Source organism: Sapajus apella, unplaced genomic scaffold (assembly GCF_009761245.1).
Source record: "Sapajus apella isolate SASKATOON/1434 unplaced genomic scaffold, GSC_monkey_1.0 scaffold23, whole genome shotgun sequence".
Taxonomy (NCBI): domain Eukaryota; kingdom Metazoa; phylum Chordata; class Mammalia; order Primates; family Cebidae; genus Sapajus; species Sapajus apella.
Genome location: NW_022436963.1, coordinates 13,637,478 through 13,652,907, shown reverse-complemented (window position 1 = coordinate 13,652,907; position 15,430 = coordinate 13,637,478). Strand labels below are relative to the sequence as shown.

Below are 15,430 nucleotides of genomic sequence, written 5' to 3'. Positions count from 1 at the left end.
ACCAATTTGCAATTGAAAACATTTCACTGTCATACAGCATAGTCTAAGCAGAGGCTGCCTCTATAGTTAGAAAGTTACAATTTTTTTTTTTTTTTTTAGTGCTCAAGCAGTGGTGGACTGAGTTATCTCAGAGTTGTTTAGGGTTGTGACCCAAAGCTTTCTGACTGAAGTTTTTTTTTTCAGGAATAATGAAACTAGAAGAGAGGGGAAGGGGAAGTTTAAAGATGAAAAGACAAAAGCGGGGTTGTTTGCATTCACAATGTTGGCAATCCTTACATAAAAAAGTCAAAAATCCAATAAGCATACCTAGCTCTAAAATGTATCCTTTTTCAAAACCATGTCTGAGCCTTTCTCAAACTGGCTACTTACTGACTTGCTTTATAGTTCAGTTCCTTCTGTCTCCAGAACTTTTAGAGGTTTGGTTATCTGTGAGGCACAAAATCCTATGAGTTTATTTTCTCATAAGTTATTTTACTAAAGCAGTTTAGGTGTCATTGTCTTTTCATTTGTTAAAAGAAACAATAATAGTAAAAAAAAAAAAAAAAATCACGTTGATCCTATACCTTGTCCCCAAGATAAAATAACTAAAAAGTAAGGATTCTAAAAAGCTTAAAACCAGAACCAAGATACTTGCTTAGAGGAGAAACACTGGAAATTATTTTTTTAAACCACATACACACAACATTGACAATAATTAATAAAGAGTCCACTTTTTAATATTAGTGTTTAACACATTTATCGGTTTGGTAGAAAGCAAATTCGGGACCTTGAAATGGTAATAGGTGATAACATGAGGCTTGCCAGTAAATTCTCGTATCTTCACTGTCACTTAGGACATAATGGAGAATATGAACATATTTAATTCCTAAAGTTCCTGCAATTACCTACATACTCCTTAACACCCAGCTGTATTAAACAGGCTTTTCGAAATACCATGGGAAGAAGTTATCGCTATGCCTCATTTTGAATGGTATTTTCTGCTTCATTTTGATTTTCAACAGCAAAAGGATATGGTGCTTTTCCTAAAAGAAACCGTTCCCATTTGGGAATATATTCTTCTACTGATGCCCAGTAACGAGTCTGGAAAAAAAAATCCAAAAGTAAAAAAGCATATCAAGCAATTGAACTTGGCTCTTCATAATAGTCTAAATGTTTATTCACTTAAGTGTGTGTGTGCGTGTATACACACACACACACACACACACACATATACGTAGAATGCATTTCCTCTACAGAATATTTTATGTTAATTTTAGAAAAAAATCTGGCTACTTACTAGTGTTAATTTTCAAATTTCTCAGTAAAACCAGAGCCTGGCAGAATTACAGGTTTTAGAATTTTATTGTGATTTTACACGCCCTCTTGTGGCCAACTTCATGATTATTGCCAATAATATCATTTACAGTGATAAGATCATTACATATTTTTGTTTAATATTCCAAATCCCATACCAAATGATTACCCCACACTGAAATTATCACAATGAAATTATTAAACATAAATCATGCTTCAGAATTAAGATCAAAATATTTGACCTGAGATGAGATCAGGAACTGAAATATAGTATGTTATATATAGGAATCAGATACATTGGCCCCTAAATTGCGTAGGAAACATATATACACTATAATTTTTCCCCATTTTTATGACAAAATGTCAATATAATTTAACCATTTTTAATACAAATAGCTTGGAAGTTAAGATGCTATATTATTGGTCTGAGTGTAGAAGTCCATAGGCTTTAGAAGCTCATACAACATTGCTGTGTTGTGTCTTGCTTTGGTTTCTTGGATGACTGCCCTCAGGAGGTCAAAGAGAACTAAAGAGCCCAAAGCTCTGTGTCATAGGAGGGCAAGTGATATTAGATCATCACTGTCAATATCATTTTTTGGAAATTCAGCAAATGAGTTAGCACTAGAAACACAGAAATATTCACTTCACGCATTAAATAGAACAGTTCTGAAAGTCAAAAATGGTGAGGGATTCTCTATGTCTATATATCTACGGGGTCTGAGAAACAGGCTGACATACTTAAAGGTCATTCTGCTGTGCAAGACTAGTTCAGAAAAATACCCTCTAAGGCCTGTGATGGGGAGTTTCCCTGACATTCGCAGCTGGAGTAACTCCTATTGTGTGGGCCCTATATATGCCAGAGTAAGGTACTGGAGAATCGAACAAAGAAAAAGATATGTCTAAGGCACAACTTTGTACCAGAGTTTTTCATATCCTTGATCGCTGCCTTGTTGTTTTACCCTAGATGACACAGAAAAATTAAGGGGAAATTTCTCAGCCTTTAATTTTGAGTCTATTCATCTCCATTGGGCAGAAAGCAAAAGTGTAAAGGTCATTAAAAATACAAAATAAAACTATTCTATATGTAGTAAATTCCCATTCATCACAAACATATTCATATACCAAATATAGTTTATTTTTTGCTAACCATCTTCCCAATCTGTTCTTGAACTGAACAAAATAAAAGAGACAAAAGCCATACTATAGTGTATGATAATATGCGTTTAATTAGCTCTGGTTAAATTCTAACTTCTAACATCAGCAAGCAGCAAAAACATTTGGGTTAGGCATGTTGTCATCTTATGATTTAGTGCATATTGTCTGTTAAGCTTTAACGGAATAGTTGTTTCTAAATGACAAGGTGAAAAGATCCCTATCTTTATGAAATTTGCAATTGCTAAACTTTTTTAAATCAAGATACTTCTCAGTTATCTACTATATATAAAGCACAGTACTGTGGATATAAAAAGATTCAACAGGTATATTTTCTTTAATTTATTGAATAAATATATCTGGAAAATACATATAACCATTGTTTAACTTACAGTGCACTATTGATAGATAGGGTCTCTCTTTTTACATTTGTTCCTTAAAATGCTCACCTCAAGAGAAACCACCTCAGGCCGTGGAATTGGGTGAATCCTGGTCTGCAGTGACTTTTCTGCTGCTTCTATATCCTGTAACAGACATCAGCATTTTATATTAAAGTGTATTTACATAAAACAAATGGCACCTGTACCAGCAATATCTGTATCCCAAATCTCTGACCTCAACTCTTCTCTGGATATGGTTTAAATGGATGAAGGCATACCACAGCAGGAGAACTGATCGTTGTTCAATTCATCCATTTCAGATAAAAAATACAGCGTTTCTTATTTTGAAATAGATGTGGGGGAGGTAGTACTTCTAGGTTCTGCCTTTTCACTTTTAGCTAGTAAATGTCAGTAATTCATACAAAAAGAGCTTCTTGTAATACTGCTCATCAGAGCATTAATTTAGTTCTAACATCACCAAAAAACAGCCAGAAGGATAAAATAATAAAATGTTCAGATACAAAAACAGTCAGATACTCAGACCCACCCTATGCTAATCTTAAAAGTGAAAAGTTCTAGTCTCTTCAGATGATGTAAATAGTATATCAATGGCACACATTTCATTTGTTTCAATATTCAGTTTTAAAATTTATATGTATGCAAGTATTCCATATATTTAATGGAAGCTCAATGAGGTACCTCATTACTTAGTGACAAGAGCCTTTTCATTATACTATCTAGATTTTTTTTAGGACTAGATTTCTAAGCTAATTTCAATGGCAAGTTTTATTGCTAGCTAGTATATCATTCAGCTGATAGCATTCAAGAACCAAGCTTTAATGCGTAGTTTAACTTGTAGATATGTATATTTTCTCTTATAGTTGTAAAAACACCAAGGTAACTAAACTGAATTCATACCTTGGTAAAGATTCTTATCTTGCTACATACATGAAGTGAATGCTCAGAAATGCAGGACTCTGCAAATTTTTAGTGAAACATTTGAGCACTGTTTAATAAACACTCCCAAAATCAGCACCTATGTTGTCTTGTGCCTACGTATGTCTGTCAAGTTCACAGTGGCCTTCGTCAAAGGCCATGTAAATTTTGTCTCTCTTTTGAACTTAGTGAGTTGATAGAAAAGAGAAAGTTCTCTGATTCCAGTACAAGCATTGGAGCAATCTAAGTAGAGGGCTGTTGGACAGACGGAGAGAGATGGAAAAGGGCGTGGGAGTGGGGTGTGAAGAAGCCAATGCTGAACAGGAGAAAAGAGATAGCAGATGGTAGCGGCGGGAGCAAGGAATGGGTGTGAAATGTAAAAGGGAAAAACAGGAAATTCCCTAAAGGGACTCCCCAAAGTTGCACAACCATTAGTGCACCTGCTGTCTAGAGGAAGGTGATTTGAAGGAAAAAAGCCATCAATTTAGGGGGAAAAAACTAATTTTTAGCATGTCTATCCCATACCAGAAGTTTACAGCTCAGAAACATGCTAAAGAGCTTTTGATGCTGATGCTATGACAGATACTGAAGCCTAATAATGTTTCTGTGATTACACTGAGATTTTATAAGGTCCTGGAAAAAATGTTTTTTACCTTTATAAATCAAATACACACAAATAAAATAATCACAGGTCCAATTATGGTCATTATTCCAAGAACAGTTATAAGATTATTGTTAGTGGTAGATCTTGGTACCACTAGCGTCGTAGATAATATTATAAACATTTTTCTTGAAGACCAGAAAATAAGGATACTTAATATCTCTCTTATAGGAGAGAAGATTTATAAAAGGAAAAGCAGATACAAGTAGGAGAGATGTGGCCTGGTAAAGTAGGCTTATTGTTAGACACTTGACTGTTATCTCTGCAGCATTCTAACTACAAATTATCAGCCCTCTGAAACACTTCCTTCTTAGCTTAAGAGATCCTTGCTTTCTTAGATAATATGCTTACCTCTGATTCCTACTTTTCTTTCTCTTTAGCTGGCTTATTTTTCTCTCCTTGTTCCTAAGTGTGAGCTTTCTTAAGATCTGTGGCAGCTGTTCTTATATTTTTACCTTATCTCTCTCGAGACTGTGTCCTATCTAGCTTCAACTAACTTTTACTGTAGAGGCATGGCTAACCTTTCTTCCTAGACCTTATTTCTCAACCAAATGAAACTGAGCTCATCTTATTCCTACTGCATATAATAAACAATAGTGGGAATTCTCTTCACTCAGATACCTGCACTCTATACTCTATCTTTATCTTTTCTTATACCTGCCATTTAAATTTTCAAAGGTCTATAAATTGTTCTTTCAGGATATCTCTCCCATCCTTTCCATTTAATTCCCAATGCTATGGGTTATTACTACACTTATTCATTCAACAAATACTTGAGGAGTACTTACTCTATGAGGCATGACTACAGTATGTCTTATTTTACTTCCATCCATACCTAAGAGGGGATCAATTGATTTTTCTAAAGAACTACTTTGAATATGTCTTTCCCTAGACTTAAAAAATCATCAGTACCCACTACATAAAGGATGAAGTGTGAATTCCTTAGCCTGACTGAAAAAAAAAAAAAAAAAAAAACTTTGCAGTTTGATCCTAGCCTTCTGTAACAAGTTATACCCTAATACTTCCATATAAGAACCTTCCCTTACATTATATACTACCAGAGGGTAAGGTCCCATACAACCTTTATGCATCTAAGTATCTAACAAAGTGCAGGACATGTACTAGGCATTAAATATTCATTAAATGAATAAATAAGATGTTAAAGTTTCCTAATTATAAACCAAAACTTTTTTTTAAAAAAGGTACCCAAAGCAGGCAGAGGGAAAAGGAGAAAGGGGGTGAAAAGGGAGGCGAGACTTACTTGACTATACATTGTTTCTTTGTCTTATAGACTTGCCACTAGAACATTTAAAATTTTATACAGTCATAGGACAAATAAAAAAGCAATTCCCCCCAAATGGGAAACCAATGTGACAAATCTAATTATTATGTAGTTGGTGGTAAAACCACACAGAAAAGAGCTACATCAAGTATTCTTAGAACACAGTATTGACTGGACACCCCTAGTGGGGTATACCCTGGGGACAAAAAGAAATTGTAAAAGTAATCTTACTGAAAACCATTCTCAGTAATCATATTATTGGTGATAGCCATGTCTGTATCATAGGATAATTCTTTGGAAACAGATTTTTGGTTTTAGAAAAAGGTAGAGGCATAAGATCAGTGATTTTCAGTTAAATCTGCAATCGTGTAATTGAATTGGAGATATTGAGATGAGCTCTTGATATATTTATCATAAAAAAAAAAAAACACCAAAAACCAAAAATCAAAAACCAAGCTGCAATAAACATTCCTAGTGCCCAGATTGAGGGCTCTAAATATATTTTCTGCCAAAATGAACCAGGGCTTCTTGGAACAATGGCCAATTCCAGGTCTGAGCAGCAAAGGGACACAATGAGCCTGAAATAACTCATCACATCATAAAGAAAGGAAATTATCAAAGACTGTTAGGATCATGTGGAAGACATTCAGGAGTTAACTTGCAAAGGCTTCCACATAGTTAAAAATGGGACACATTGGGCATAAATAAGAATAAAAATTGCAAGAGATCGAAACATTTCAAATTCCAGATAAATTAAAAACAAAATACCACCTCATTCGTCACCATTAGAAGATGCCAGAGAACCAAACTATGATTTTGAAAGCTATAGAGAAAGTGTCCAGCAGTCATCACACCGTTTCCTACATGAACTGTACTTCAGTGTAACCAAATAAGTGATGAGGGGAAGATTGTTTTCATATAAACAGTCAGCAATTGAAAGAGAGGGAATAAAAGAATTTGAATATTCTTTTTGTAACCTCTGATGGATATATCTAGGCAATGATCATCAATGACTACCAACATTCCAAAATGAGAGACAGCCAGGGATTATGGAAGTGTTCTTTCCCTAAACAATGAACCTGAATCTGATCCAGCCTCTAGAACATCACTGCTCATATGATAGTCATTAGCCTCACGTAGCTACTGAACACTTAAAATGTGGCAAGTCCAGATTAAGATGTGCTGTAAGTGCAAAATATATACTGAATTTGGAAGGCTTAGTAAGAGAAAAGAATATAGGATATTTAATTACAAATTTTTGGTAGAAACATTTGAAATAATATTTTGTATATGCCTCATTACATAAAATGTTATTAAAATTAATTTCATCTGTTTCTTTTGACTTTGTTAAAAGTGGTTACTAGAAAACTTTAATTACATATGTGCTTACATTATATTTCTGTTGGACGGCCCAGCTCTAGATCAATTTATAGGAATTACAGAGAATACAGGAACATGAAAAATGATACCTCAGAGACGTAATTAGTAATATCCAAACTGGAAAATGCATAGGACAAATGACCTAATTCCTTTAACACATAAATTAAAAGTGGATGAAAAGGTCAGGGGTAGTACTTTTAAAGACTTATCAATCAATTCCAATGTTAGATTTTATTTGGATTTCGATCCAAACAAATGTAAACATGCCTACAGATTTATCAGAGAAATGTGAACTCTGATTGAATATTTGAGGAATTACTGGTAATTTCATATTGATAACAGTATTGTGATTTTGTTTAAAATAGTAAAATAATCCTTATTTAGTGATATACGCTGATAAAAATACAAATATACAGAAATAGCTATAGGTGAAACAATATAATTTCTGCAGAATACCTTCAAAATAATTGAATGGTGGAGAAGGGGATGAGGTATACAGATGAAGCAAGATTGACCATGTTTTGATAATTATTGAATCTGGGTAATAAGCACATGTAAGTACATTCTTCCATTTCTTCTTCTACATAGGCTTGAAACTCTTCATAACAACTAAAAAACAAGTTTCCAGTGTGGATGATGGAATAAATGTTATTCTATGGCAGAATTGAGAAGGCTATATTTAAATGAGTCAATTCATGACTAGGAAAGGTAAAACATGAGCACAGAAAGTCAAGTGCTTAGGTCTCTTTCTCTCTCCACCCCTATACACGGCACTTCTCCAAAACTAGATATCTAATACCTCACTATAAATATACAGAGTGAACCCAGCTATGGCCAGGCTGGTTCTAATCTTTTTATCTGCTAGAGGACAGTTTCTAGGATAGGAAAAATAAGATACTAAAGCACGAGATACAGCGTCATTGGTACAAGAAGATGTAAGCATTTATTACATGTATTCTTCAAGGAATTAGAGGTGTGAAATGTAAGAAGGAAAGAGGAGAGATGGGGTCCTGTAAGTCACCGGCCATCCTGGGTGGCAGTTTGTTGAAGTCCCTGTTTAACTGCCAAGTGCTCCATGAAGTCTTCCAGAGCGTTCTTTAGTAGAAGCACTCACTATATCTCTAATTAGCTGTTGCACTTTCTCATTCTTTCTCACCCCAGAGTGTTTGTCCAGCTTACTCACGAGATGATGTTTACTTATAAAATTGCCTTCCTAGATAAAACTAAATTTTATGGTATGTATGTGGAGACAGATGTCAGCTTACATTGTGGCAGTATTTATAGAAACAAAGTTCTTTCTCTTCCAAATCTATACCAATTCTGTTTATGTTCTTAAAAGGCAGATAAAGTCCATTTTACTAATATTAATGGAAAAATCACCCATCCTGGGTTTTCAAAGTTCACTATCTTTTATGGTAGTTACTGACTGAAGCCTGTTCTTCATTACCTACATTCATATCTATTCATTTACTAATATGTTCAAATATTTGATGGAATTGGTCTCTTCCTCACTGCTCCTTTTTAAAATACATTCTTTGATATTTTATATTCCTGCCATTTTTCCAAAGGAATTTAGAGAAATTTTATTGAGTTCAAGGCAAATTCTGTTGGAACTTTTTTGACTCTAAAAATAATTTTGTGACAGCTGTTTTTTAATTTTATTCTTAACTTTTACAAAGACTCAATTCAGAGGCTATGTGTAACAGCTGACTTTTAAAAAACCATAGTCTCCTGGCCAGGCACGGTGGATCATACCTGTAATCCCAGCACTTTGGGATGCTGAGGTAGGTGGATCATGAGGTCAGGAGTTCAAGACCAGCCTGGCCAAGATGGTGAAACCCTATCTCTACTAAAAATACAAAAATTAGCCAGGTGGCAGGTGCCTGTAATTCCAAATACTCGAGAGGCTGAGGCAGATAATGGCTTGAACCTGGGAGGGAGAGGTTGCAGTGAGCGAGATCATGACAGAACCAGACTCTGTCTCAAAAAAAAACAAACAAACAAAACAAAACCACACAAAATGACAGCAACAATAGTTTCCCTAGTCAGGATTAAGGCATATGTTTCCTTGTAAGTTTTCTTTTAAATCTTCCATTTTAGTGTAATAACTGTCTTTACACCTATCATGCAAACCCCTTAAGATCGTTCCCAAGTATTTTAGAATTTTGTTGCTAATGTGAATGTGATTTCTTATATTTTCCAGTTGTATACATAAATACTCTTGATTTTTGTACCTTTTATCCATCAATTTTACTTAACTCATAATATATTGTACTACTTTTAGAATAATTTAGAAGAAATTTGGTTAAAGTATATAACCATATCATTTCAAAATGCTAGTGTTACACTTTCCTTTTCAAAAGTAAAAGCTCATTCCTTTTTCAGTGTTTATTATATTGGTCAGAAGATCTAAATAAGGTCAAACAATGGATGTTAATAGAGGTCATCCATATTTTGTACTCTCATTATAGAAATGCTTTCACGTTTATTGGAAACATTTTAAAGTGTAGGCTGTACTTCTGAAGTACCTATCCTAGATATAACTTAACTTGTCCTGAACAAGTACTAACAGGATTAATTGCCCTTTGGCTTCCTCATCTTTAAATCAAGGAATTAGCCCAGATCAGTGGTTTCTACAGTTCCTTAAAGCCACAGCTGGGCAGTCAAGGAAAAACTGAACAGGTGAGGCTTTGGCCCAAAGCAGGTCCATTTCTATCTATTTTAACATCTTTGAAAGAAGTTTTAATGCTTAAAAAAAAAAAATTTAGATGAGAATTGAATCTAATATACATAGTTTTTAAAAGTGTCTCCCAACTCAAAATTCTGCCATCAAGTCTTATTTATTTATTTATTTTTTCTGCAGATACACTCCCACACTGTCACTCAGACTACAAATACATTGACTGCAGTGCATGATCACAGCTCACTGTAACCTTGAACTCTTGGGCTCAAGGGATCCTCCAGCCACAGCCTCCCAAGCAGCTGGGACTACAGGCATGCACCACCATGTCCAGCTAATGTTTAACTTTTTTTCAGAGACAGGGTTTCGCTGTGTTGCTCAGGCTGGTCCTGAACTCCTGGGCTCAAGTGATACTCCTGCCTTGGCCTCCCCAGGTGTAATCCAAACATTACAAGCATGAGCCACTGTGTCTGGCTAAATCTCATTTATTTTACTTTCACAATGGCTTCTATGGTAGAGCCACTAAAATTCTTTCCAAAGTTTAAAAACATATGAGGGAAAGTAAGATTTTAAAAACAATGACTCAAAGAATGCAAAAAAAAAAAAAAAAAGAGACAGCATCTCTAGCAGCAAGCACTGTGTTTGTGATATAACAGGGGCTCAATAAATGTTTATTAAAGTACTGAAAGAAAATATACAAAAATGCATTCAATTTTAGATCAGTGGGATGATATGGAAGGTAGGCTATTTCATCTTCTTTACTCTTTACATTTTTTTTACAGTAGGAATATATTACTTTGACAATCAGGGAGAAATACCATACCAAATTGAAGTTTTTCATAACTATGAAGCCAGGTTCATTATCTTCCTTATATATGTATGACTATGATTTCTTAGCTACCCTCCTGAACTCTATTCTCTCCATTTTTTTAGGTATTTAAGGAAGATTCATTTCCATCTAAACAGCAAATGACTCTTTCTTAAATACCCACTCATTTTTTTCTTATATAAGTTTATATTTTTCTTTTGCTTAGTCATTTTCAGTGCTGAATTATGTCTATATGTCAAGTCTCAACTTCTTTGGTCCCATAACACATATCCAACCTTGTTCCCTGTGAATTTCCAAGCTAGTTGTCATACTCCCAGGATCATTAACAGGGTCATTCAGTCTTCTGGTTTTTCTTTTGCAAGAATCCAACAGTATGCCTAGCCTTCTGCCTATTCAAACACAGGCTAAGCTTAGCTTCTTCTCTTGAGACCTTTTTGAATATTCCAGCTCTCAAAAGATTTTTTTACTCTTATATCTGTAGTCCTGACTCTATTCCGTGTAATTTAATGTTTGATCACACAAAGTCTCTATGTTCTTGATATCAAGAACTCTGATTTATACTTATTTTCTTGTCCCTACTTTCTGCCCAGAACTAGCTCAATAGTAAGGACCCTCTAAGCATTCATCAAATACTTGCTCATTAAAAGGAAAATGCTTCAAAACCAAGTATCACATCACGTGCTGCAGGTAGGTAGCAATTAAGCCTTCTAATTTAGTTTTTCTAACTTTTCAGAGCAAATTCCAGATTATCCTATATATTTCCATTTAAAAATAAATATTGCTAACACCATTGGGCAAGTAAGACATATGGCAATATAGAATGCTTTGGTAGCACTATGGCTGTGACTTAAATTACTGTGGATCAAACTGCCAGAAGCTGAGAAGATAACTGAATTTTCCTCTTCCTTTATCCTCTAGTGAGGACAGAAGATAACTATATCATGCCTATCGATGAAAATATTTAACAATAAAAAACTGAAAACACTGCTTTATAACTTAAATAATATAGTCTTACTACCAAATGTTTTAGTCATAGGATCTCTTGGAAGCTTGAATGGAAGCAAACTTTAGGGTTTTAATTATGGATGAAGCCATACAATTCTGGAAGCAAAGTATAGCAAGCAGCCAAAAATGTTACACATATGATTCTACTCCAAATGGGCACATTGGCCAAATGGTGAGGCCCTGCACAATCATACACTTTGACCACTCCTCCATATCCATCAAGAGGGAGGTGGGAAATCTGTTATCATAGATATGAATTTTATGTGTCTGCCTAGTCAGGCAAAATCAAATTGCTCTTGTTTTTATGATGTTTGATAGTTCTGACTTGGCTTTCAATATGTTATAGGTATTTTATGGCCTTTCAGGATTTCCTTTCAAGTAAAAGAAGATGAAAGATGGAAAAGGTACATCTTCTATTTCTTAGTTTTTGCAAAAGGGAGACCTTACAATTCCTTCTGTGGTCACTGATTTTTCTAGTTGATTGAAAACATTTAGCTAAAGCAAAGTTCAATTTTTTTAATTGAAACAATGGGGATACATATGTTACTTATCTAACTGACATGGGTTTTTAAAAAAAGATGCTGCTTTAGTAATTCTACTTATTACTCAGAACCAATACATTATATAAATATTATAAAATTTACCTAAAAGGTTTTTGACAAGGTGGGATAAATCTCTATATTCAAGTCATGGAAACTTACCTTTAAAAGACTAAGATTCCTTTTAAAAGCAGTCTCAACTGTTTGGAGCTGAGATGCCTTTTCTGTGTGTTGATTGCCCAATTTATTCTCCATTTGTTGAAGTAACATTAATCTTTGTGATACTCTAGAAAAAGAAATGAAGATTACATGGAGTTAAAAAATAAAAGCAAATACTTTACTGCTGGAGCAATATAAAAAGTTCATTTCTTAACTGCACCTCACTTCAAATCTAACCTAATTTGAAAGTCAATTACTATGTCAACTAATAAGACAGTGAAAAATCTGAGGTAGTTCAATAAGTCTTAAGTCAATCTGGTTAAAATCATTTTTATTTTCATTAACATATTCTTTATATATGCCATAAGTACATGCTTCTGTTTTTTTAGCCTCTCTGGTCTTTTGAAATTATTTTAGAATGTTGAAGATATGTTTTAATTTTTGGTGAAAATGCAAACTGTAATACATATCCTTTTGTACACATAGTTATATATACCTCCCGACACACATACATTGATATAACTTGCTATATGAAACCTTCTGCTTAACACTTCAGTACCCCTGAATCTCATGTTACACATTTAGAATTGTGCTAAACTTCCATATGTTTGAAGAAGCAATAAAAATATTTTTTCCCTCTTTTTCCAAGAGAAAGATGATGGTTTGATATATGAGTGAGAGGCTGTGTGTATATATGCATACTCACAACAAGGTAAAACAGTAATTGAAGAAAGATGTAAAAAAATTACAAGTAAATATCTTCAAACTACTTTGTTGTATATAATATACTTTGAAAGTTTCTTGCTGGTCAAATGTTTATTTTATACATTTTGGTTCTTTTTAAATGATTAATAAGATAATATATAAGATGATTAAAAAATACATAAATTGGTATACATAACAGTCAAACTGTTTCCAAAATAGTTGTGGAGGTTCTCAAAAGACACTGTGTTTCATCAGGCTGTCTTAAAGGTAGAACTAAAATCCCAGGTCTGTGAATAGTCAGTTTTTTGGTAAGGAAAGTATCTTAGGAGACAAGAAAAGAAGGTCTGGTACTTAATTAAAGAAAAGGAAAACCTGAGAGCTCACAGACACAGTAGGAAAAGAGTGAATAATATCAAATGAAGAGCAGGACTGGCTATACGATTTGCAGGGTCCAGTCCAAAATGATTCAAGACAATGTCATGAGAGCATTAAACCACATGCAGGACCTGTGACTATATATAATTCATAATACCAACGAAGCCAGCCCTGGGTAAGAAGTTTAGAGAAGGCCATTAAATACCAATGTGGAGCCTGGAAAGGGTGGAAGGAGGAGCAAATTTATCTAGATATTAGTTACAAAGAGAAAAAAATACATAGAACATACCTTTTAATCTTGCTTATTCATAAGAGACAATGAAATTCCCTAACATTAAAACCTCTTAAGTGTCAGAAAATTAAAATGACATGCTTTCAAACTTTTAAGTCATCTGTGTATACAATATTTCACTAACAAAGCCAGTCCAATTTCTATATTCGAATCATCCTTTTAAAAAACTTACATTTCTTCATGTCTTTTAGAAAGGCGAATTTCTTGAGCAAACAAGGAAGTCATCCTTAATCAAAGCTGTTATAAAGAATAAAAACATTTAAAGTTACTTCTACCACATGTCTTCAGCTTTGCAACATTTGATTATTTTAGTACCTTAATCCATTGGTTCTCTCAGAAGGGAAAATAAAACTAAGATGTAATAATGTATAGAATGAAAGAATGGAATTAAACACACTTTTATTCAGCATGCAGTTTTCCATATGCCAGCTACATCTAAGAACACCACAAATTAGGTAAATTCAATATATTTCATATTGTCTCTTATTTTCTTTCTAGACTCTAACCTTAATCAGAATTAAAAACAAACAAGCAGCTGGTACTAAGACTAGTAAACGTTTTATTGCATCAACAGAAAAAAATCCACTCTGTAAAATTCAACACAGGAACACCATCCCTTATGCATGTGCAAACACACATAGACAGAAAGGCAGGCAAACAAGTATGAGAACCAACTGGAAATTCAAGGTCTTTCCTTTATTGGAAGAGTGCCCAGTTCTACCATCTCTCTTCTAAATGGGAAAGTACTTCTCATGTGTAACCGTGAGGAAAAGCACAACTAGATACCTTCCCGTTACCCTGGCTGCTCAGCACTCTTTATTTGTGGAGCGTAGGAAAGCCCATTTTCATGGTACATTTAACACCACAAGCAAGCTCACCTTGGCTAACTGGACCGATACAGACAGAGGTCTAGTGAAATGCGCTGAAGGCCTCCAACCTGCAGGCAAATCATCTGGTTGGGCTTAAAGGCTGAAGGTGCTTGCCCTAAGGGAGAAAAAGAGGAATAAAATTCTTTCCTGAAACGAAGCTTTCCTAAATTTTATGAAATTAAACATCTGTGCACTCTATAATGATTGTCTAAAGACTGACACACCGCCTAAGTGTCCAGCGCTGCTAGAAAGCCCATGGCTATTGAGTGTAGGGCGCTGAGCCCGGCCAAGGAAAACGGAAACACCGCCCTGCCCTCATCAGGTTTTCTCCTCTAGGCGTGGCAGCCTTTCCTTCAGCACCGCGGACAGCAATCGCTCACAGGCCCGCCCTCCAGGGTCTAATTACAGATACTTTCCGCTAACATCACCGCAGGCCAATCGTCGTCGCCTTCCTCTCGGTTTCCTTTTGCTACGAGGCCGCAGCGCCAAGGGAATTCCGGAAAGTCGGTTCATGGTAACTTTTCTGTGAGGCCCGCCATCAGCACTTTAGACAAAACCCAAGTCAAATTCTCCCCTTGGAACCGAAGATCCGCACCTTCTTAGAGTCATCTGCCCTCCAGCCGCCCCAACTCCCGCTTATACCCGAAGGACTCAGGAGCCTTCCTCATCAGCCTGGCTCTTTACGTTAACGACATCCTCCCAAGAGGCCCTGCAGGCCCCTGCGCGGCCGTCGGGCAGTCAGGGCACCCACCCGCGGTCCGACTCCACTCACCGAGCCCGCCTCTGAGCCCTTCCGGGAAGGCACCAGCTACTGCGCCGACGCCGGGGCCTCAGCGCAGGCCTGGGCGTGGTCACGCTACCATATCGGCGCACGCGCGGCGCGCGGTGACGTC

At 35.5% G+C, this 15,430-nt stretch overlaps 1 protein-coding gene across 4 annotated transcripts; it reads right to left on the bottom strand.

Moving 5' to 3' along the window:
* Positions 1–690: 690 nt before the first annotated feature.
* CUNH3orf14 (chromosome unknown C3orf14 homolog) lies at positions 691–15,406 on the bottom strand. Of its 4 annotated transcripts, none has more exons than XM_032289604.1 (6): positions 15,310–15,406; positions 14,547–14,652; positions 13,841–13,905; positions 12,300–12,423; positions 2,895–2,969; positions 691–1,080 (listed from the first exon to the last, which is right to left on the bottom strand). In XM_032289604.1, exons 3-6 carry the CDS (start codon positions 13,891–13,893, stop codon positions 952–954), a joined length of 381 nt encoding a protein of 126 aa, XP_032145495.1. In that variant the 5' UTR covers positions 13,894–13,905; positions 14,547–14,652; positions 15,310–15,406; the 3' UTR covers positions 691–951. The 4 variants fall into 4 exon arrangements, with proteins under 4 accessions (XP_032145495.1, XP_032145496.1, XP_032145498.1 ...); XM_032289605.1 differs by lacking the exon at positions 15,310–15,406 and adding an exon at positions 15,180–15,303 and having other exon boundaries at positions 692–1,080; XM_032289607.1 differs by lacking the exon at positions 15,310–15,406 and adding an exon at positions 15,197–15,303 and having other exon boundaries at positions 692–1,080.
* Between the last annotated feature and the right edge of the window lie 24 nt (positions 15,407–15,430).

Bases quoted from the DNA above. Each gene is read 5' to 3' on its own strand.
- CUNH3orf14 (XM_032289604.1), bottom strand. From the start codon at position 13,893: ATGACTTCCTTGTTTGCTCAAGAAATTCGCCTTTCTAAAAGACATGAA. The intron at 12,424-13,840 runs GTAAGTTTTTTA...TTCTTTTTCTAG, and splicing joins TCTAAAAGACATGAAGAAAT to AGTATCACAAAGATTAATGT. The intron at 1,081-2,894 runs GTGAGCATTTTA...TTTTTTTTCCAG, and splicing joins CTGAGGTGGTTTCTCTTGAG to ACTCGTTACTGGGCATCAGT.